This window comes from Thamnophis sirtalis, unplaced genomic scaffold (genome assembly GCF_051295495.1).
Source record: "Thamnophis sirtalis isolate CommonGarterSnake01/CBP01778 unplaced genomic scaffold, rThaSir2_p1.2 scaffold_4, whole genome shotgun sequence".
Classification (NCBI taxonomy): domain Eukaryota; kingdom Metazoa; phylum Chordata; class Lepidosauria; order Squamata; family Natricidae; genus Thamnophis; species Thamnophis sirtalis.
In genome coordinates, this window is record NW_028261384.1 from 38,200,342 (window position 1) to 38,222,180 (window position 21,839).

The window sequence follows — 21,839 nt, forward strand, 5'->3', positions numbered from 1 at the left end:
CTATGAGCTATTCAAGATCTTTTTTTGTGAGTTCTTTGTCAATGTTGTAAGTTAGCGTCCCTTTGGAACAATACAATTGGATGAAAATATGCTGGATTGTGTATTACTGGGCATCCATAGAATCATGGGAAGTGGGTTCACTGCTTTTAAATCCACCACTTTTCTTTTGTGTGTGTGATTTACCTTCCTTGGTTAGGTTGTTGAGGACTCTCTTGATATGGCTGTCCAATTAATGTTTATTATTATTAATCTAGCATTTATTCACTGAGTTTATGATATTCAGACTTCACTACATCCTTAGATGGGCATCTTATGCTACTTCATTTTTTTACCCAAGAAAAACATTTTCTTATCTCTATTTCTTTTCCACTGAATGTGTTAATCAAGAACACTGATTCAATTACAAAACAAAAAACAACATAACCATTTGCAGGGGCATCTGCATGGGATTTGAAAAAGGAAAAGGTAATGAAAGAAGGAATTGAGAAACAGAGAAGTCAAAGAACCAGTGAAGAGGAAAAAAAGAATCTGTTCAGGCAAGGTACAAAGGAGAATTTCTTTTTTAGTTAAGGATGATTTTACTTCTGAATGGAATCTGAATAAGTTTTGAATGGTAGACTAAAAAGAAGGAGGCAGAGAAAGGATAGATTTTTGTTTCTTGATTGAATCCCATTAGATATCTCATTAAAAAGAGTGGACTTTTATGAAATTGTTAACATATTTTCTATATTTTCAATTAATATCTTTCTAAACCAAGTCAAGGATTACAACTACCATAAATTACTTACAAAAGGAAGGAAATTGGAAGATGCTGAACTTTTGGAATTATTAAGAGAATGATGATGAGTAAACCAAGAATATAATAATATGTTGATTTAACTTAAACATAATGTTAATAATCATGTTGAAAAATATAACAGAAATTACTTTTGTAATATTAATTGTAGTTAATAGAATCATCATCAACAGCAAAAACCATTTAATCTTTAAATTTTAGGCTTAGTTTGTGAGCCAGAAAAGCACTTCCCTAGGCTTTATTAATTCTTATTCTTTTTCACAGTTTCATTTTTCTAGGAAATTGTAAGAAATCATTAAGCATTCAGTTCTGTCAGGTTGTACTTTCCTGCTATGCTCCATTATTGATTTATTTCTTTTTCCAGACAGAATGCTAGCTCACAGAACAACTAGATGGTTTACAACAAAATGAATACACATTTGGAACAAAGGTACAACAATCCAATCGAAGTCACTACTATAAATTTAGTAGCTTTCCTAATCATTCCCTTCACTATTTAGTACCCTGCTTTGAAAGGTTATTATTTAGTACCTTTTTGAAACAGTAATAGGAGGGGAGTTATTCTAATCTTGGGAGTAATCTTTGCAGAGTCTGAGTGAAACCTACTTGAAAACTTTCAATCCTTTAACATTTTTTTGTGTGTGTGGTAGGAATGCCTAGCATCTATTCTAGGGTTGATCTTATTAGAAGTTCTGATTTTATCTGGGGAAGTGATACTTCAGATTCTGGGTCTGTAAAATTTATTAAATGAACAATCCATGAAAAGATACTTTTTACTCTTATGATCTGGTTAAATACACTCTGTAGTACCCAGAAATAAAGTTTGTGTGTGTGTGTTTTTCTCTCTCTCTCTCTCTCTGTGTATGTGTGTGTGTTTTCGTAGATTTTCACGGGTGTAGGTATGCTGGTCTTGTTGCATTCAGGTCTTTTCCCATGTAAGATTGAGATTGTCTTGGCAACGTGTCAGTGAGGTCTCACTCGCCATCTTCAGGCTGGTGTAGTGTTCAGATGGTGAGTGAGACCTTGCTGACACGTTGCCAAGACAATCTCAATCTTACATGGGAAAAGAGCCGAATGCAACAAAACCAGCATACCTACACCCGTGAACATCTACTATATGTGTGTGTGTGTGTGTGTGTGTGTGTGTGTGTGTATGTATGTATGTGTATATATGTACACACACACATATATATACACATACACATACATATATACATACATACATACATACATACATACATACATACACACACACTTACAGAGAGAGAGAGAAAGAGAGAGAGGGAGCAAATACAATAACACAAAACATATATATGCATGCAGGGCAGAATTTTCTTGTTACTATAAGAATAGCTGTAGTAACAAGACAGGATTTTTTTTTTAACCCCAAAGTTTAGAGTATCTTATAAAAATTCCTTTGTCTCAATATGCTTAAACATGCATGGCTTCAGAAAATTAAATTACTTTTTTTTATCTGTTTGGGATCAGTCTTGTTTCCTCTTTCTCTTTGTGTTTACTTTCCTGCAGTAGCTTGCATCAAAATGTTTTCTGGAATGCCAGGGCTAAATCAGTTATGCTTAACTCAATATCTAATACAAATAGCTCCTGGGAAGTTTGAGCTACACAATCATAAAAGGATCGTTCTCTTTCAATAGCTCGCCACACTTTGGTGATATAGTATTTCTCTAATCACCAATCTTTATGTGCCTTCCTGACCTTGCCTCTCTCTGCCCAAACGCCGAGGTGGGTATCAAAGGTCTGTGTCATCGGAAGAGTGAATGGCTTTCATTTTCTCCCTTCTTGAAACTTCCGGTTCCTGGCATCTGCAAAGAATTATTCCAATGAGGAGTTTGGCTGCCTCGCGGCTAGTGGCCTGTAGTGGCCTGTTTGATGGATGCAGCTTTTGCCAAAAAGGTTCTTGTGGTCAGCAAGTAGACGGACGCTGCTGTGTTTAGCAGACGACTGCTCTGCTTACTTAAGCAATTCTTTTCGGGATCTTCACCATCCCAATGGCACAGCAGACTTGGGATGAGGCTGTGATAGAAGTCTCTTTGTTTTTCATCAGAATCTGTCTCTCTCTTTCACATACATATACTCATTTGCATCGACAGAACAGTCAGTGAGATCTCAGAAAACCTAAATTCAAGCTTTTGTCATTTTAGTAATCAGCTAAAATACCAGCCCCATGCCAATGGAGAAATTTTTGTAAGCATTGCTAGAAAAGAGGTTGAAGTTCAAAAAGTCAGGTAATAAGGAACTAGTGTGTCAATTACATTTTTAAAGAAAATAACTGTATAGAAACTTTTCTAGTATATCAGAAAATAAAACCAAACAAATCAGGTGTGTGTGGGGGTGGGTGGGTGGGAATGTATTTCATATTATGTGGTTTGCAATGTATACACACGCAACAAAGTATGTTAACCCTGTTTATTGGAAACATTCACATCTATGCAATACTAAAAAAGAACTCTCAAAGATAAACAAATGCTTGACAATCTGCTTACTAAGTTTACTTGTAAATGTGTTTTAAGCCATATGTTTCTTATGCTACATGTACATAAAAAACGTTGGAGTTTCAACTATATGATTGAGTCTGCCATACTTAACATTTTTAACTTTAACCCCAAAGAAGCATTATATTCATTCAGATTAGAGGGATAGTGAGCCAGAGGAAGCATTCTTAGCAAGTAATTAACACAATTTAACATCCCCACTGTTATGAAATATACTGGAACCCTGGCTATTGGAATAATTTCATTATAAATAATTCAGGTACTTTTATAGATAAAATAATTTTATCCAGATACTCCTATTCCACGATAAGAAAAAACATGTTATAATGACTAGTAGTGATTAAATGAAGCAGGAAGAAGTCAAAACTTTAATCTCTATTTGTGATTTTCCTAGGAAATGAACAAGAATACACTTTTTCTGACTTGGTTATTACTAGGCTGATAAAACAATTTTTATATATTATTCTGTAGCTATATAGAGATTGTGGAACTTGTTAGTGACAGTGAGAAGCATTAGACTGTTTGAAAAGTGATCTGCTGTCATATATGTAAATGTCCTTATCAGACCAGCCTTGTAATGTGTTTATGTGCCCTATGGATATGCCAGACTTAAGTAGAATAGACAAAGGACCAGAGTAAGTTGGTTTGTCCGCACAGTGTAACTGATTTCATTTGTAGTAGATAAAACCATATTCAGTGGCACCTAAAACTTTAAAAAAGTTGTATTCATGAATTACCCCAGATAAACCAGGTTGGATTAGATGCACTATTTTATTGTAAAATCGCTATAACAAAATCTTGCAACTCTGAAAATAAAAACTTCCTACCATTACTTTTAACTACTTGATCCATTAGGGTTTCTTTCTCTGACCATTAAGCTCCTGAAGGCTCCTGCCTGTTTTGTTTAATTGGTTCCTAGGCAGTATCCCCCCCCCCTCCCCAAGATTTTCCACACATTCCATTACAAAAACTGAACTCTATGCATATGAAGTCTATGGGAAATAATCTTCCCCTGAGAGCTGTATTATCAAATCAAATGGCTTCTGCTCCATTTGGTAGAATTTATGCAATCTGTGGTTATAATTTCTAGTGCCTGAATTTTGAGAATGTGAAGTATAAACAATTTTGATAACTTCTCTTAGAATAAATGATTTCTTTTTTATCAGTTTTCATCTTTTATTTATAAACAAATTTTTAAAACCTTAGCAAACATCCATTAAGAGATTACAAGATATCTATTTTAATCTTGATGAAATAAATAAATCAATTTTATATTGCTTCCTTTTATTTTTAACGATCTTGATCATTAATCCCATTATAGAGTGTTCTAGAACATGATTCCTTTTTGTCAAGTGTCTTTTGTAAATCCAATATAGGAAAGTTATCTAGTTCATTCTTTTGATTTGTTATTGTTATATACCTTTTGATTATTATGACATCATTTATACATCCTTATATACTGTCATTTTAAAATCAATTTTCAGATCCCTCTCAGTCTTGCCTGATAAAAGTTCATTTTTCATAAAATATTTTAAACTCAGTTCATCTGTAATTGCCAATATTAATGTCAAGGACTACTCTTCAAAATATGTTTGAATATATCTCAGTTATTTTGTTCTATTCTGCATTAGTACATTTAGGTGTCCTCCTTTCATTGAAATCTTTAATTTCTTCTGACTAACCTAGTATTCTAACTTCTGACCTGTTCCATCATATTTTTTTTGTTCAGAACAACAGCCACAGAAAGGACTCTTATAATTAATTTTAAAATCTTAAATCCATGTGGACTTTTATTGTATTTATAACTTTCTGGAATAAACAATATAATCACTCTTTTTGCTTTTTACTCCAAAAAACAAAACAAAAAGATTTTTAAATGTCCTTTATATTTAAAATTGGCTAAGGATTGGAGGACACTGCTGCCAATTACCTCCACTAGACCGATTAGATCCCACAGATTAGGCCTCCTCCGAATTCCATCCGCCGGCCAGTGTCGACTGGCAACTACCCGGAGGAGAGCCTTCTCTGTGGCTGCTCCGACCCTCTGGAACGAACTCCCCGTGGAGATTCGAACCCTCACCACTCTCCAGGCCTTCCGCAAAGCCCTCAAAACCTGGCTGTTCCGACAGGCCTGAGGCTAAAGAGCTGTTGCCCCCGTCTCGAATGGTATGACTGTTGTGAGTTTTAAATTATATATTGTTATGTTTGTTTTTTAAATTTTTTGTCTGTATCCCCCTTCCCCGGTTCGAGTTGTGAGCCGCCCTGAGTCCCCCTTCGGGGGAAAAGGGCAGCATACAAATACAATAAACTGAACTGAACTGAACTGAACTTATTCAATACTATAAAATTTGTTTCAAAGGTTTGTAATAGCTGAAAAGCAGTTATAATGATAAAAATGATTCCAAAAGGAAGTATTCTCGTTCCATAAAGGTACTGACTTAGATTTGGGTTAATATGACACTTCCTCTTTTCTTGAGCTTTAGACCTAGTGGAGTTTGCTGAATTGTGGTCTTATCATGAAAAGCAATTATCTGGAGCATTTTGGGTGATCTCAGTTCCTTTCCTTGTCTGAAGAGGAATTGCAAAGAACAGATCCACTCACTGACTTTTCATTCCACCATGGTTGTCAGCTTCTCTCTCAAAGGAACTCTATTCACTTTACCATTTCTTCTTGATACCAGCAGTATTCTCAAATGATTCAGAATGTTACTTGAATTTTGGTGCTTACAAATAAGAAGACAAACCAAGTTTCTCCTTAGCTGTTCAGAAACTCTGACTGGTAACAGCTGAATGCATTTCATTTGATGGTCATAATTCTGAATGGTAATCTTCCAAAAGAATTCATTCTGTCTCCTCAAAACAGCAAGCTTCCTTAAAAAGTTTCCAAGTTTCAGTGATCATCCTGGAATTTTTCCTTTGTGGTAAACCACTAAACTGTGTTGGAACATCTACTAGTAACTAGGAAGTTAAAGATCCTCTGGTATAGAATGCACTAATCTGACCATCTCAATTTTGCAACATTTCTTTTTAGACTTACTGTCCTGATGTAGTTTAGTTTGGCCCTCTTCTACATGAGTTTTCAAATTCAACAACATTTGAATTTGGAATAGTCTTATGAATTTTCATGCATATTTATTTTAATATATACATTTTTATATTTAAATTTCCAAGGGTATGCATTCTTTGCAAACATTTTCCTTTCATTTAGAGGATTTTAATCTTCCCTAGTATATGTATTTTCATATAGCTTTTCCCAATACAATATACCCATTTTCATGTACATTTTTAAATTAATAAACTACATTGTGACATTCTGAAACAATATATTTTATCATTGTTGCTTTCTTTTTAAATATTAACTTCTATTGAATATATTTTTTTACAATTCACTTTAATATACATCATAAGCCAACAACATTGGAATTGGGCACTAGAATTCCCTAATTCACTGTGTTCAAATTCTGCACCTATTTTCCCCACATTGCAAAATTACTGTTGTACATACTGAACAGTATGATAAAATGTAAACATGTCTTTTCAAGCAAGTTGCTACTAAAATCATAGCATTAAGACCATTGACCCCATTTCCTAAAGATAAGAAAAATATACATTGACAATCTATTTTAGGTAGAGTCACCTTTGCTTAAAAGTTATTAATGAAGGTAGATTTTCTACCTTACCTTGATTCCTGAGATTTAATTTAAATCATGCTTCTTTGAAAAGAAAATACATTTTACCTTTGAAAACAATTGAAAATAAATTTGCCATGTTGTGTATGTGAAGATTCTTTAAAGCTTTTCCAGTTGTTTTCTACATCCCTCTTAACTACGCATTTTAAGACAACTTCCACTTTGTTCATGTCCCTCTTAACTGATCTCCCTCTTAAAAACCTTTGAGGAATCTTGTGAGTCTCTCTCTGGAATTCATCAATACTACTTTATGACAAAGTCAAAAGAACTGTGGGAATGTTGTGTGAATTCATGCCATCAATGTTCCTTTAAGAAGTACATAAAGTAGATGCACTATTGATTTACAAAATGGAAGGTTTACCAGAAAATGATGCATATATTAGAAAAGCATTTTTACTTATATTTACAAAAAGCCACAAAGCTCTTTTTGAAGATCTTTCCTTGATACAATCTGAGAAGGAATAAATAGCATAGGTAATCAACTCAGTGAATCCATGCTGTTCTCACATGAGAATTTAAAAAAAATGTCTTGATTAGTCTCATAGGACTAGGGCCTCTGAACAATCTGCCTGATCTTCTTTACTTTCCTTAATTTAAATAGGCAAAAGTCTGGGGACTGCAATCAGGAATGCTGGTGATCCTCAAAGGAAGAAAGTTAATCAGGCTTTAATCTCAGAGGAAAAAGTACAGATTTCAAAGTTACTAATAATCACTTGCTTCAAAACTGACAGACTCTTCTTTCCAAGGAAAATAGTGGGTATGGAATGTTGTAGGTACACCAGACAGTTGAAGAAGAAAAATGGCCATTGGATGAATATTTGAAGCACAGTGAAGAAGACCAAGGCCAAATTTTAAGAACAAATGCAAACAATTACCTCCCAAAGACCAATTCGATCGCACAGGCTTGGCCTTCTCCGGGTTCCATCTGCCAGCCAATACCGGCTGGCGACCCTCCGGGGAGAGCCTTCTTTGTTGCTGCTCCGGCCCTCTGGAATGAGCTCCCTGTGGAGATCCGGACCCTTATTACCCTCCCCACCTTCCGTAAAGCTACTAAGTCCTGGCTGTTCTGGCAGGCTGAGGGCTGTTAAAGCACCCAGCCCCGTCTTAATTGTGACTGTCGTGGATTTTAAAATTGTTTGTATTGTCTTATTTATTCCCTCCCCTGTTTATTGTGAGCCACCCGGAGTCCTTCGGGAGTGGGCGGCATACAAAACCAATAAACCAACCAAACCAAACCAAACCAACCAAAGCCTAGATTGAGAAGACAACAACAGACAGCAAATGCTGCCTCTGCAAATAAGCTGAAGAAACATAGACTATCTATTTAGTTGCTGCAAGATCATGCAGATTGACTGCAAACAATGGCATGACAATGTAGCAACAATAGTGTAAGAGATTCTTAGTGCTCTCTGAGCCTGGTTATTTTCTTGCAGATGTTTTGTTACCCAAACTAGGTCACATCAGTGCTAGTTAGGAATGGGGTTTGCAGTTTGTATTCTAATGGCATACCTTGCCAGCATTGATGGGGATAATCTTGGAAGTTCTTTGATTGGGCAGTTTTTTGATAGGGGTATTGTTTACTTCTTGATTTTTGGTCTGATATTCATCTTGGAATTAATCTATACTGGTGGGGAGGAATTTTGGTTACAAATTCTTTGTAAATTTGCTGCTACACAGCACCATAGACAATAATTGTTAAGTTTGGATAGTGGATGTTGCAGTAACTGGAAATAGGAGAATTCCACATTAAACCAGTTATTTGATAGTACTTAGGCTAACATATTTTATTAAAAGCCATAAGTAGTTGTGAGATGCAGCTGTGTTCATCAGGTGCACAGAGTAGCTAGAGATGGGATTTAAATTAGGGTGAGATGAAGAGGAATCTGGCTGAGTGCACATAGATCAAAAGATTTCAAGCAATCTCAGGAAGTCTTAATAAATATAATGGACTTTTAACATATTTTAATTGTTAATTGATTAAGTACACATGTAATTTATATGTATAACCAACTTGTTTCCCTCCCTGATATATGTAGACCAACATGTAACAGCATAGATCTCTTCTACGCTAATTCACAGGACATAATTCATTACTTAACAATACAGAAATAAAAATTCACACAATGCTTTCTTAGGCTAAGATAGATACCAAGGTTTCCTGAGCATCAGTTTGCACAGCTTTCATGTTCCTTATGGCTTTCCAGCCATATACTTTAATATTCCACATAACTTCAAGATTAGTTTTTATTAGCTTGTTGTGCACCGTATTTTTTTGACTATATGACGCACCGGAGTATAAAATGCACCATATTTTGAAGAGGTTAATTTTTAAAAAAGTTTTTGCACTCTGCAGGCCTCCCAAACCCTCTGCCCGCCTTGTTGTTTTTTTTTTGTGTGTTTTTTTGCAAAAAAAGAGGGGGCATGCAGAATTTTAGGAAACTTGTAGAGGAAGGACAAAAATGAGCAAAAAATGGGCAAGTCCATTTTTGTAAAGGGACGGAGTTTCGGTAGGACAAAAATGCTGTATTCAGTGTATAAGACGCACCCACATTCTCTTTTTTGGAAGAATACTCCGAAAAATATGGTATGTATGTTTTGCATGTGTAAAAAAAATCCCTTCTAACCCTTCCTCCATCTCAGGTCCTCTATCAGAGACCTATATATAATACTATATCTGTATATTACTGTATATACTGTATATTATTATATATAATTTTATATACACGTCATTCATACCAAAAATTCATTAGTTACATAGTTGAATTCTAGAAACAGAATGGTTTTTTTTAAAAAAAGTGTAATGCAACTTTTAGTTTAATACTAATACTTTTTTTCTAAAGCAACCATATTACATTATTGTTCAGCATTTAAATATTTGCTGCTTGTAAATTTTTTTAAAAAAAAATCTAAACACTGGATAATTTAGTTTGTCACTCATCCCAAATGAGAACTCTTGGGGACAACTGTAATATTTTACTGAGTAAACACAGGGCCAAGATAATTAGGAATAAAGAGGTGAGCTTCAAGAAGAGTTGTCTGTATAATCTCACTTGGTGAAAGTGATGGTGGCAGGTAGGAAATCTGTATAATACCAAGCTTGTCACAAGCCAAGGCCAGCTAAATAGAACAATTAGAATCTACATTTTCTATGATCTGATATTTAAGTGTCAGGTTCTCTCATCATAGATAGTTTAAACTGATTTTTTAACCATTTATCTTAATATTGGTATGATCCAAGATTCAATCCTACAAATAAAAATGCGAGTTATTCTGAAGATTTGCTTTTGAAATAATTATGATGAAATAAGCTGTAGTGAAGGACTCATTTTTAAAAAAATATTTGACCCAAACATACATATTCTACTAAATGTGAATCCTCCTCCTCTTCTCTGTAAATTCAACTGGACTTACTCTCACCTAACAGGAGTTTGACTTAAATATGACTGTTCATGGACTTCTATATGCATATAGTGTTTTCACATATCGAATGAAAGTGATTTTGCAAAGAACACTTCCATTTTGTTAAATTTTAAAGAAGAGCATGTCCACATCGCACTCTTAAGCAGCTTTGGTTGTGTGCTAAAACTAATTTGATTCTAAACCATCTAAGGAATTACCGCCAAGATTAAGAATGTTGAGAAATATTTGCAAGATACAGGTGTCCTTGACATACAACTACAACTGAGGCCAAAATTTCTACTGTTAAATGAGATAATTGTTAGATTAGTTTTGTTTCATTTTATGACCTTTCTTGTCACAGTTATTGAATGAATCACTGTAGTTGTTTAGACGTAGTTGTTAAGTAAATCTGGCTTCCCCACTGTCTTTGCTCATCAGAAGGTCACAAAAGTGACCCCTGCCTGGACTCTACGACTGTCATAAGTATGAGTCAGTTTCCAAATGGCACATAACATGGAGATATTGCAATGGTTGTAAATGTGCATTTTTTTCAGTGCCATTGTAATTTCAAAGGATGACAAAATGAACTGTTGTAAGTCAAAGACTACTGTGATAAGTCTGGGATCCAGGATATTGTATCATCCCATCTTACTTTCTGTCCGAAGGGCAACAACCTCCAAACAACCTCCAAACTCACATGTATTTCTACATCCATATAGTTTTATACATAAACATTTAAAGCATTAGAATGCACTTAAGTCTATGTATAGGCATAACAGCCAATTTTAAAATAAAAATTCCTTTCTTTCTCCTAAGTTAGTTTGTAATGTCTTCTACAGCTAATTTCAACAGTAGCTTTAGGATTGCATACTTATGTAGGATACAAACTATAGAAAGGTTTGAAATTCAGCAGAAAGTTCATTTAAGTGACAGGTTTCGTCTTCTGCAGTTATTTTTCAGTGAGTTTTTTTTAAAAATGAAAGGTACCACACAGTGATGGGTTTCAAAAAAATTTAGAACCTCTTCTGTAGGTGTGGACTGCTTTGTGGGAATGGTTTGCCAGCCATGTGACCGGGTGGCATGGCCAACTTGTAAAATGTGGTGAAACTCACTTAACAACGCTTTTGCTTAGCAACCAAAATGTTGGCTCAGAAACTCTGGCATTTGAAGCACGCAAGTCTTAAAGCTGTCAAGTTACAGGACCCTTGCACTCCTAACACTTTAGAAAAAAAAACCAGGGATGTTCAAACTTGACAGCTTTAAGACTTGTGGACTTCAACTCCCAGAATTCCTCCTTCAGTCATGTTGGCTCAGGAACTCTGGCATTGAAGTGTGCAAGTCTTAAAGCTGTCAAGTTAAAAGACCTTTGTACCCCTAACCCTTTAGGGGAAAAAAGCCCAGGGGTGTTCAAACTCTACAGCTTTAAGACTTGTGGACTTCAACTCTCAGAATTCCTCCTCTTGCTCTTCATCTTGATGATGTGCAGATGGCTGGGAGGGTGGGAGCTGGAACCGGTTCTAAACGGCACTGTAGATTTGTGAAATCTCTTCTATAGAAGAGGTTAGAACTAGCAGGAACCCACCCACACAACCTTTTGTACACTTTGTTTGTTTGTTTTGTGCCATTGAGCCACTGTTGACTTTTAGAAACTGCCTGGATTAGTCCCTGGAATATTTTTGAAGTGGTTTGCCATTGCCTGTTTCTAGAGAGGGACTGGTCCAAGATCACCTAGCTGCACCCTCTCCCAGTAGTATGGCTTCTTATCTCTCATCTCAATTTTCGAGTTTATCTTCTAGTAAATAGTTTTAATCTCCACTTGCTTGGGGTAAAAAGCAGTACATTTTGTTTTCCTCAATATTGAGAGAAATGCTGAAATAAGATCCCTTGGGCTTTTTAAAAAAAGAAAGAAAATAAAGTGCTATAGGGCAAATTAGAAAACAGTGCTTTAAGGTAACAGTAGCATGAAAATATATTTTGAGTGTAAAGGGGAATATACTAAAAGTTGTTTTTTATGGTGGATGTGGTTTACAGAGAAGTATACAAAATTACCTGTTGTGATAATCCAAAATTGGTTGCTATGGTCATGAGGCAATCTGACAGTGCAGACAAATGCTAAGTCAATTTCACACATAAATGTCACATTCCACTAGGAAATCACACAAATGCTATGAAACCCAATGACAATTCACCACACTTACACATGGCTCAATTGTTACATAAGTAATATAGTCAGCATGGAAATGAGATGATGCTATTGCCTTGTGTTGGGTTTGATTCTCAGCCGCATGATTGTTATTTATATTTCCCATTCACTGAATAATAACATTTCAGGGACAAATTCAGTTTCTACTTCAAAGGAAAGTTAAGAAAATTTCTCTGTAAAGAATGTTAATTTTACTTTTAAAGTTAACTATTCCTTTAGGATTGCATTTATCTCCCACATCTGAATCTTCACTTCCCTCCCGCCCCCAGGCCTTATTAAAGCCAGAATATCCATTAACTTTTATCAGGACTTTTCTGTACAATCACTTCATTCCATTGGTTCCAGTTGCAATGTATTCCGGTTCTCTTGGTCTAAAAGTCACTTGGACACACTTAAAGCTGGAAACTGCACCTTTCCTGAGCAGACTTTTATATAGTATGTTCTAACACAGCCCTAATTTTATTTTCTCTATTCTGATTGTCTATTTCTAACTATGTCAGCAAGTACAGATATCCCGCTCCCGCTTCCCCTTGCTCAACCCCAAATTAAGTGACTCTGGCAATGAGAGATCTTACATTAAATGCATGAAGACCTCTTTCAGCAATACCACTTCTGAAATGGGAAGTGCATTAATCTCCCTAGGATCCAAGATCACTTTAGCTGAGTTTCAAATTTGATTTAATAGCTTGCTTATTGTCAAGATATTTTTAAAGTCCTTCGGGATTACCTTCAATTTGGTTCCTACTTTTGCAAAGTATTTTATTGTTGATTAACCCGTGTTTCTGCTTAAAAATAGCTGCAGGCTTTAGCAAACTAAAGATGTTGGCAAGTCTAATAAGGATCAAAGATGATTCCAAGGTGATGGAAACTCAGCTCTTTATTACACCAGTCTTATATAATAAAAAAGAAGCAGGGCTTTTATCTCACAGTTGCATCTGCCATCTTGAGATTGTTGGTTTTTTTGACATGTCTTCTTCTTATGCATAATCCTGTTTTAGATGCAGATGTGCACCATTTTCTACAACACATTTTTTAGAACACTGCAATCTTTGTAGAGCAAACATTGGTACATAATAGTTGCTGAGTAGCATGATAGGTCTTTAGATAAAGGAGACTGAAATGAGAAGTGGAATCTGAAAGTTGCTTCCAGAGTATGACCCCCAATGATAAAACCATTTCACTTGAACTATCAAGATAATTGACTTATAAAACAAAAATGTGTTTTGCTACAATTCAGTTAGTAGTTGTTTCCAATTATTCTTCAAAAACTTCCATTTTTATAGCAAAAGGCCAATGAGAGTGACAGCCAGGACATACTAGATGATTTAATGTGAAAAAGTGAATAATTGCTGCCTACAAAAACTTTGCCTATCATATCTGTACTAAAATGAATATATTTCCAAAATATTGGAATTAGATCTACAGAATATATTTCTAATATATCAATTATATCTACAAAATCTAAAGGCTATAGAGCTGCACATTCTCTATTAGTTCTACTCCACTATTTAATATGATTCTGTTATACATAGGTTTGTACTGTTTTCAGATGTTTGTTCCACTAATATGATTCAAGGATTGTAAGATATGGTAAGCAGAAGTTATCCACATTTTCTAATTTTATTACACAATATATTTCTGGCTGTCATTCTCTTTGGCCATTTGCTATAAAAATGGATAGAAGTGTTTGAAGGATGACTTCCTAATCACTTGCTGATTAGTATATATGGAAAACTATATTTTCTTCCAGGCAGCTCTGACTGGATAAATTGAGGAATAGTTTGTACCATGTGCTTCTAATCACATGGCTCTCCTAGTTCTAAATATGTTTCATTTTCATCTGTCTATTGTTTAAAGACTCTGATCGTATGGAAGTTGTCTGAAGTAATGCCAAAATATCTGGTTATGTAGAATTCCCATATTTTATTAATGACATAGTCACAACAATTAGCAGACCATTTTACTCAATTAATCTTGCTTTTTTTTTACTTCTAGGAAACTATTTTTTCTTGTAAAACCTTTTAACTTAGAATAGTTGATCCATCCAATCTCCATCAGTTAGTTATTATTAAAATTAAATCTTGGTGTAGTGGGCCAGAAGTGTAAAGTCTACCTTTGACCAGTTGGCAGCTTCCTCAGAATATCTGCAAGAAGTAACTATAGTTAATGTATAAATTATATTCACACACAAGGAAAGGAGTTTATCCATTTAGACCCTTCCTTCCCCCCTTCCTTCCTTCCTTCCTTCCTTCCTTCCTTCCTTCCTTCCTTCCTTCCTTCCTTCCTTCCTTCCTTCCTTCCTTCCCCTACAGCTGAAAAGAATTGCATTGCATGTTAGAATACAGAACACACTTTGTAGTGAGTTTTATCCAGGGGTTTTGTTGATTTTTGTGGGCAAAAATGAAATACTGCTCTCAAAAATGTACACATACATAACACCCATATAGATATGTTGTATAGCTAAATTGATGTCATGGTTTGCTTTTAATCTGTTTAAAGGATAAAATACATAACATTTCTTAGTTTTTGTCCACCCTAATGGCTTTCTTAAAGATGTATAGATGCTCTGGTTTTCAGATACTTTTCTTTTAAAAATTCTACCATCTGTCTTAGCATCTTATTCCTTTTGGATATTTTTTTAATCACATAGGGATTCAAAACCTATACCAGAGGTTATAAGAGATATTCAGTAGCTGGTGTGGGCAGATATGAGCATTTTTCTTGGATTGTTTTATGGAGTAGGTCTTAAAGTTGGACTTCAGGTTTGTTTACTTAAACACTGAACTAATAAATTTAATTTCTTGATCCATTTCTTCTAGTATTCATTGTGATCTCTTGTCATATTTTTTTACCATGTTTCTCTCTTGAAAACCACAGACCCTAGAGCAACAGCATTTACAGAAATTGCAAGGGTGCCAGGCTCAGATGGTGCATGTAGATGATAATCAGCCTAGTGCCAGGACACAGATTTCCCTGACAACTTGTGTATTACCTCACCCAACTGTGGATCAGACTATTCAACAAACCTCCATGACGGGTAAGAGTCCCTAAAGATTCCCATAAAGCAGATTAAATGTACAGTTCATGTAGGATCAACTGATTTAAATACCAAGAATGCCTTTTTTACTCATTCTTTTTTACCCTCAATCCTATGTATTAGTGCAGCTGATAATGGATAATATTCACACATTCATAAATTAATATTGTTGAAAGGTTCCAACAGCCAATAACAGGTGTATTTTGGATGTCCTCCAGCCTTTTGTACTTTTATTTCTGTCTAGCCCATGTTATATTTTGTCTTTTTTCCCATTCCTCCCCCTGTTGAGACCATTACCATGTTGATATGAAAACCTTACATAAAGCATGAGTACAATATATATTTCTGAGATCTGCCTTTAGGAATGTCACAATGTGTGCCAAAAGTGTTATTTTCTAATATAGTAAACATATTCAAAATTATGTAATCAGTTTCTGAAACTTTATGTTTCCATTTAGCAAGGAATTATTGACACCAGAGGTGTTATTCTGACCAGTTCTGGAAAACCGATACTGGACATTTTGAGTGGTTTGGAGAATGTTGGAGAATGTAGAACCCCGCTCTATCCATTCTCTGCCTCCCGAATCCCAACTGATTGCGCGGCAATGAGGATTTTGCAGTAACCTTCCCCTGGAGTGGGGAGGAAATGGAGATTTTACAGTATCGTTTCCTGGCCACACCCACCAACCCATGCCAGGTCCACAAAGACACACCCATAGACTTGGTAGTAAAAAAAAAATTGAATCCTACCACTGATTGGCATGTTTGTTGCATTGCATATAAAGATACTCTATTTGCTGAGCACAGAATGAAGTCTTTTGGTTGCAAGTGTTGACATTTTCTTTGAGGATTATAGTTCTCTTCAGCTTTATATCAGGAAATGTAAACAGTCCCATGGCTTTTAAGACAGTCAATAAATATTAGCTGTAATGCAGAAATTCAAATTCAGATCAGAGTCATAGAACCTCATTTCCAAAATAAACGAATAAGCTGATTGAACCACTAGATTGTATCCAAAACTACTAAATTGTTTTGGAAGATTGAGTTTCTGTGCAGGTACAAAAAATGTTTATTCAAATATATTGAGAAGACAGAATTTGCAAAAAAATTCTGAAATGAAGTAGAAATACAAATTAAATTGAATCGTAAGTTTAAATTGGATTTATTTAAATTGAAATATTTGTGTTGTATATTGCATGATATAGACAATAATTCTATTTGTTTAACTGACAGGATGCATAATATTAGAGTTAGGGTTATGTTACAGAATATAACCTGACCATTTTCTGCCCATAATCTCTTTAAATGGCAATTGAAAATCCAGGAGAAGGAAGAAATGTGGTGTTTTAGCTCTACAATGTATCTATATTATAAATAAACATAAATAAAAATTGCCATCAACCATAATTCTTAAGGATAATGAAAATATATATTAAAATAAATGTGTCTTTCAACTCAGAAACTAATTTTTACACTAACCTACATAGAGTCGTACTTACAATTTGCATCACAACAATTAGATCAAAATGAGATCGATTTCCCCCTCAGAATGAGCCAGTTACAATCTTGGCCTTTCTGATTTCAGAGGGGAATTTTGCCATTGGCTTGAAAAGAGACAGCATTCCAACCAGAATCATTATCTTCCACTAACATTCCATAGCAGCAAGCAATTGAAAACAGTTGTCTATTCCCTCACTGCTTTTTTTTCTTCCTGGGGTGTGTGTGTAGTATTGGCTGGATTGTGTTAGGGAATCCTACATTCTATTTTTAGTAGGAAGCTCTGTTGCTGTGTTGTGGTACGGTAGCACACGTGCTGTGTGACCCACAGCTGCAAAAGTGAATTATTTGCACATCCTAAATCAATTTAGATGTTTGAAGTGTATGAAAAAAGGACATTCAGATTTCATTTTAGACTAAGGAATGGTCTTCAACAGACATACAGTTTGGAATGTGAGAACATTTTACTACTTAAAAGTTTGCATGGAATGTTTCTGACAGATCTTGACTTTTGAATTATTCATTCACTCATTCAAAAGTTGCAAGCCTATGCAAACTTCATTTTGGAATAAGACCATGGAACTTCTCTTGGACTCAGTTGAAGTTGCACTCAGAGTAACATGAACAAATATAATGGTTTGATAATTTGTTTTAAGTCTGAGAAAATTAATAAATCTATTAGCATATTTAAAGAAAAGAGGGAAGTGTTTTTAAAAGTGGGCAAGGCTTTGATTAAAACATGGTACCTGGTGCTAACTTTGGGCAGTTACCATAATCCAAGGATTTGGCAAAGTACCTCACCAGATTCCTGCACTTCTAATGAGGACCAGGTGCCTTGCAGCTACCATGTACATTTACTACCAGTCCAAGAATGGTGCCAAGTTAATGTTTCTCTGAGACATCAGGATAAATAAATGGTGTTTCAAGCCTTGGTATTTCAAGAAAGTCCAGGTGGATACTCTGTCATAAAAGAGAAACAACCAAAGGGTATTGTTCACACAGCCCCCATAGAATTGAAGCCAGCTTTGGATTATTGTTGAAAATGAAATATTTGGAAATGTTTTAAAGACTACCTAAAGACAAGTTTCATGCAATTTTCTTTGCAACAAGAAAGAAACAGTTTGCCGTGTTATTGCTATTTGCCAGTTAGGTCTCCAGCTCTGGAATTTCTAGGTCTCTATTCAAGCACTAATGGGATCTGACCATATTTAGATATTTTTCAAGATCAGTCAAAGTACCACCACCTGCTGTGGCTCCAAATATTTAAACTGCTCAATGAAAAAGGAGAAGCTGGCACTGAAAAAAAGCTTATTAGTCCAGCCAAAATAGTATCATTAACAAAGCATTTCTATTTTGCCAGGTGAAACTTATATTTCCCACGTGTTACAAACCCCTGGGGTATGATTTATTCTGTTGAGTCAAGGATTAAGTTATTCTGAAGTCCTTGTTTAGTTACTACTTCACTTAGTGACCATTCAGAGTTATGGCAGTCATGAAAAAGTAACTTTGTGACCGGTCCTCACATTTACAAACTTCACAGATCTGTTAATCAAAGGAAAGTCAGATTATAAATTCGCTTGTGGTTTCACTTAGTGCCACTTCACATAACTCATTGCCGATTCCAATCCCTAAATAAAGCTACCTGTCATGTCATTCATTTTCTTTGCCTATATACTGTATGAACCTAAATGTCAGCACCACAACGTAAATGTAGAATATACATTGTAAGGGGGGAAAGTACACTTATCCATAAAAAGACAATCCCATCTCTACAAAACAGCTTTTGTGCAGTTTGGCATCTTCTGATCATCCCAACCACACATCCAATTCTCTTTCAATGAGCATCCTAGTTATTGTACTTTACTTTCCAGAGTAAAATTATTGGTAAGTTGGTCCCATTATGTTTGTTTTGCAGGTGTTGCATATGACACACTAATGCTGAAGCACCAGTGTTTGTGTGGCAATTATACCAGCCACCCTGAGCATGCTGGAAGAATACAAAGCATTTGGTCAAGGTTGCAAGAATGTGGGCTGTTAAACAAGTGTGAGGTAATAGATACACAACTATATTAAATATAGTTGTTTTAATATTATTTTGGTTTCTTATGTAAGTACCAGCTGGATGACCTCAGGAATATTCCTTTCACCTCAGGATAAGTTATGCTATAGAACCTAAAATATGCATTATACACTCATAAAGAGTTCTGAGAGTTTATTATTTTTAATGACCACATAGATAAATGCCACCCCCCCAAAAATATTTCAAGATCTCAAGATGTTTGGTTTCATTTTGGACAATCAAAATCCTGCCTCCTTTTTATATGTAGATACAAATAAAAGTGTATTCTCACAAAGAGGAATATTGATAGTTCAAGTTACCTTTCATAAACATATTGATGGGAAATGGTTTTCTGGAGACCTCATTAAGGAAATAGATGGGGGAGGACAAAAAACTGGACACAGCATGGGAAAAATCTAAATTTCACTTCTTTAAGTTTTGAATTTTATTAAAGTTACTATACACTGTATAGCTAATATGATTACTTGGAGCGCATTTAATAATTTTCTTCTCAAGAATTTTTGAGTCTACAAGAAATCCTGAGATTTCAAATGTGGTACTTGAGTTTAAACAATGCCAAAGTGAAATCCAAACACTTCAGCATCCAAAGGACTTTATTAGGCCTTAAAATGAGCAACTCTGTGGATCAATCCAAAGGAATATTTGTGGTGCATAAACAATTAGCTCATATAACATGATCCCCTAATATATGGACACAGCAATACATACACACATAAAATTTGTGGCCCAATTAAGTATCTTGTGAGTCTTAAGTGATATACATGATTTTTAGTTTTATTTTTTTAAAAAAATAAACAGATTACTAAAAATTGTACATTTAAAATAGATTAATTTTATCTTCTGTTTGTAATTTATTCCAAGCAAGGCAATGCTGTTTAGTTTCAAAATAAGTTAGACAGAAATTTCTATAATGGATGAAATAATTATTTAGGCATATGCTAACATGATTATTATCTTCTCACTTAGAATTAATTAAAGAATATAAGAACCTTAAAGCATTTTGTGTGTATATGTTCCTTGAAGTCAGTGTTGATCCTACAGCTCCCTGGGTAAATCCCAGTAGTTTTCTTGGCAAGATTTTCAGAAGTGGTTTGCCATTGTTTTCTTCCTAAATTGAGAAAGAGTGTACTAGGTCCCCCAGCTGGCTTCATGTGTGATTAGAACTCGTGATCTCCAGGCTGATTTCTTAACAACTATACCAAATTGGCTTGTTAAATGATCTTAAGAATGTTGCTTTCATCATAGCACAATTTTTGCAGATCAGAAATACTTTGATGCTCTTTTGACTCAATCATTCTACTATTACAGTGATCATTCACAATTATTTCCATAGAAAATTTTACTGGCTGCAATATAATAGTGGGATAGATCCTGGATAAGTAAGCCAATATTTAGAATCCTGAACTCCTTACAGTTAAATTTCTAGTAATTATTTTTATTTGTAAAAGTTACAATTATTCTATTGATAGATACCTTTTTGGTAAGGCCTCTTTATATTTTTATTCATCTTCCAGGATCCGGAGTAAGTGACTGAGGGCCACTCTTAAAATCACAACTTGTTCTGGATTTAAGTGTTAGTAGAAGTGTTTCTATTAATATTAATGTGTCAACAGCCAACAGTTTAATTTATGAAAGATAATGTTTGCTTGACAGATACAAAAAGAAGTAACAAAGAATGAAATCTCTATAGTACCTAGGGGTATAACAGCTAAAATGTTTGTAGCTCATAATAGATATGAAACATAAATCTGTTGGGAATATTAATATACTGATTATATATATATATATATATATATATATATATATATATATATATATATATATATATATATATATATATATATATATATATATATATATATATATATATATATATATATATATATATATATATATATATATATATATATATATATATATATATAAATTAAAAAAGTGGGCCAAAAAAGACATTTCAATGTTGAAGTGAAATAGGAGAAAAAAGGAATAAATTAAATGCTTCGGCTTTGCTTGTTTGTCGCCCCATAACCATTTTGGCCCTTTCCTCATCTTCTGTCCTTTTTATATGAGAGATACAGTGAAATTTATGGTTTTCTGAACTTCTGAATTAATAGATACTCTGCTACATGATTAATAACCACCATCCTAAACATTTTAATTAGCTTTTCTGTGAAATGTGCAACTTGCATTGGAAAGGAAAAGGGTCTTCCATAGTCCTAACCACCTGGGGTTTCTTCATTTATATGCTATGCAGTCATCTACAACACATTCCAGGAAAAACATTTATATAACACCACATCCCTTTTTCCTTCCCTCAAGAAAATGTAAATATGTTTTAGGCAAATGAAATAATGTTATCAATCACCTGATATATAAACAACAAGGTGTTTTTATAAAAAATAACCCCTGGAGAAAGTTATTAAATATATTGTCCAAAGTAACAGAATGTTGTTGATTTTGTGCAACTATGTCTCAGTGTTTCTTGGCTGTAAATTCAGTTGCAGGATTAGGGATGATGAAGAAATTGAAGATCAGAATCCTGTGTAATTAAATCTTTTGTTAGCCTTTATTAGTTTGATATGAATTCCATTGATGTTTATCAGCCTTTTGAAAATGAGCATTGTA

At 34.5% G+C, this 21,839-nt stretch overlaps 1 protein-coding gene across 1 annotated transcript in view; it reads left to right on the forward strand.

Annotated features, from left to right (window-relative positions):
• The first annotated feature begins 15,308 nt into the window (after positions 1-15,308).
• LOC106556994 (histone deacetylase 9) overlaps positions 15,309-21,839 on the forward strand; it is a 173,693-nt gene continuing 167,162 nt past the window's right edge. The window contains exons 1-3 of the mRNA XM_087714371.1: positions 15,309-15,362; positions 15,478-15,637; positions 19,050-19,183. Coding sequence (XP_087570497.1) covers positions 15,309-15,362; positions 15,478-15,637; positions 19,050-19,183 — 348 coding nt within the window. The remainder of the gene's footprint in view (positions 15,363-15,477; positions 15,638-19,049; positions 19,184-21,839) is intronic.